This window comes from Aegilops tauschii, chromosome 7 (assembly GCF_002575655.3).
Source record: "Aegilops tauschii subsp. strangulata cultivar AL8/78 chromosome 7, Aet v6.0, whole genome shotgun sequence".
NCBI lineage: Eukaryota > Viridiplantae > Streptophyta > Magnoliopsida > Poales > Poaceae > Aegilops > Aegilops tauschii.
Genome location: NC_053041.3, coordinates 117,837,280 through 117,840,034, shown reverse-complemented (window position 1 = coordinate 117,840,034; position 2,755 = coordinate 117,837,280). Strand labels below are relative to the sequence as shown.

At 41.6% G+C, this 2,755-nt stretch overlaps 1 protein-coding gene across 1 annotated transcript; it reads right to left on the bottom strand.

The window, feature by feature from the left end:
- Window positions 1-201: 201 nt before the first annotated feature.
- LOC109759551 (uncharacterized) lies at window positions 202-1,887 on the bottom strand. Its single transcript, XM_020318372.1, has 5 exons — window positions 1,808-1,887; window positions 1,636-1,720; window positions 1,314-1,467; window positions 1,018-1,196; window positions 202-921 (listed from the first exon to the last, which is right to left on the bottom strand). The coding sequence occupies exons 1-5, from the start codon at window positions 1,885-1,887 to the stop codon at window positions 202-204; spliced, it is 1,218 nt and encodes a 405-aa protein (XP_020173961.1).
- Between the last annotated feature and the right edge of the window lie 868 nt (window positions 1,888-2,755).

Below are 2,755 nucleotides of genomic sequence, written 5' to 3'. Positions count from 1 at the left end.
GTGGGGCAAAGTCTCACTAAGATTTTTCTTTATGCGAATCAAAGGAGTCAATACACACTAACAATGCACACTACAAACGAATAACCAAATACAATGAAATTGCAGACATGTTTCAATAGGAAAACAACCTAAAACATACCGATAATGAAGCATTTAATGGCGTGTAGAAGACCCAGGCAATGGCAGTGCCCTACCCTCCTTCTAAAAATCTTCCTTAATTTTACCGAGATCAATACTTTTGAAGATCTCTCGCTCAATGTAACACACCATCAAGTCATTAAGCCAACCATCAGCCATCTTGCTGCGCAACTCAGTCTTGATGATTTTCATTGATGAGAAGGCTCTTTCAACTGTTGCCGTCGCTACCGGTAGTAGCAATGCCAACTCAATGAGGCGATAAACAGCAGGAAACATGACATGCCTTTCAAGTTCAACCATCTTTTTAGCTAGACTTGCAATATCATGACAAGCTCTAAAGTCTTCAATTCTTCTCATATGGATAATAAATAGCTCTAGGTTATCAACTATATGTTCACGTTCATAATCTGAGAAATCCTCATGATAAATCTCTGTGAGTCTAGCAAGCTTATTCACATTGAACCTAGAAAAGGAGTGTCTTGGGTCAAGACAAGAGAAGTCCTGGAGCAGCTCTGAAGATACCTCATTAAAACGATGATCAAACTCTGTGGTGATGGAGTCTATGGCAGCATAGAAGGTGTCCACGCGGAAAAAATGATCAGCCGTGACATTGTTTCGTCCACCTTTTCTTGATTTTCCCCACTTTGTAAAGATGTCATCCATATTTGGTATTGGAATGTCATTTTTGGTGCAAAGGGCTTTGACATCTTCCAAGAGTGGCTCCCAACCATCATTTCTCCAGTTGATCAAACGTGTTCTCACATCCATAACCAATGACATTGCCTGAAATGAGACAATTACAATTTTAGATGCATGTATGCTTACATGAACAAAATATATCGAGTAGACTAGATACATATAGCATGATCCATCACATACATGAACAACATTTTGATCCTTCTTTTGCAATAGAAGAGACAAATCATTTGTCATGCGAAGGATTTTTAGCATCATCTTCAAGATGAACACAAAGCTAAATGTCTCCATTTGATGAACCAAACCTCTTGCCCTACATGGAACACGCACATCATCCTCAACAATGCCCAAAACCTCTATGACTGCATCCCACATTGATTCAATGCGAGATAAGGTTGTGTAATGAGAGCCCCATCTTGTATCTCCAGGTCTGACCAAGGATGTTTCTTGATTTTTCCCTCTTCCGGTCGGCATCTCACCACCCTTAATCTTATCCAAAAGAACCTCTTTTTGCTTGTCAAGCAATTTATCCTTCATCTTGCAAGATGAAGTACTCAGATTAGCAATCATGGTCACATATTCAAAAAAATCCTCAACACCCTTGCAGCATCTCGAAACAGCAACAACTACCAACTGGAGTTGGTGGGCAAAGCAATGGATATAGAAAGCATATGAGTTCTCATCTCGAATTAACTTCTGAAGGCCATTGAATTCTCCTCTCATATTAGATGCCCTATCATACCCTTGCCCTCGTAGTCGTGCAACAACTAGACCGTGTTTAGCAAAAACCTCCAACGATACCTTCTTTAAAGAAGCAGATGTTGTGTCTGGAACATGCTTAATAGCTGAAAAGCGTTCAATAGTCTCTCCTTGTTTGCTCAAATACCTACAGAAAGTCATATAATTAGTTGACCACTCTACATAGAACAAAATGATCAAAAAGCACATAGACACTTCAAAAACTTACACGTACCTGATTACCACGGCCATTTGTTCTTTCACCGATATATCACGGCACTCATCAATAAGAACAGAGAAAAGACAATCACCCATCTCTTCTTTGATTGCTTTGGTGACCGCTTGTGCACAATGAGAAGCAAGGATGCCCAGCCGCCGCCGCCGCCGCGCCGCGCTAGCTTAGGGATTAGGGTGTGGAGAGAACAGAGTGGTCGAGTACTCAGGTGCGTTGCGTCTCTGCTCGCGTGGACGCTCGAACCTGGCTGGCTACCTCGGGCCTCGGCTGTTGGCCCATCAGGTCGCTCGCTGCGTCGGCGGTCGGCCCATCACGTATTAACATCGACAGCCAGTGTATTCTGCTAGCGATGGATGCATAGTAGTATTAAAAAAAATTGCTCAAAATTAAGGTATGGCAGGCGCCATACCCTGCCCACCGGAGAGCTCCGCCAGTGATGGTAAGTTTGTTCTTCAGAGAGATGTTTTTTTTGTCTGTCAGCCACGAGGTTGACCGGACAGATGAGTAGCAAGACATTAGCAGTGGTTAGTAGAAATGCTAGCCTAAGGGCATCTTCAGTGATCAACCTTAAACCATCCGCACCCGTTCGGACAAATATCATGCTTGAGTATTGTGCATGCCACCATGCCAAAAATGATTTAGGTATACCCATATATAACATATTATGATGTTAGTTCCATAGTGATATATGCACCGGACAATAGCCCTTTCATTCTACTTTATATGACACATTACATGGTACATATTTAGAGATATGGAGAGACAGAGGGTTGAATGAGTCGGCACATTAGCAATATGGGGCAAAAATAAAATCTAAAGATGGCGCATGGTCTTGTTGTATAGCAGTGCGTATGGGCATAAATGAAGACCTTCTGTTCAAAAAGATCTCATGAAAAAAAATCCTAGCAACCACAAGATACATTATTAACAATTCATGTGTATATATAA

Coding starts and splice junctions, on each gene's coding strand:
- LOC109759551 (XM_020318372.1), bottom strand. CDS start 1,887: ATGGGTGATTGTCTTTTCTCTGTTCTTATTGATGAGTGCCGTGATATA. Junction 1,721..1,807: donor CAAATGGCCGTGGTAATCAG/GTACGTGTAAGT, acceptor GACTTTCTGTAG/GTATTTGAGCAAACAAGGAG. Junction 922..1,017: donor AGGATCAAAATGTTGTTCAT/GTATGTGATGGA, acceptor GTCTCATTTCAG/GCAATGTCATTGGTTATGGA.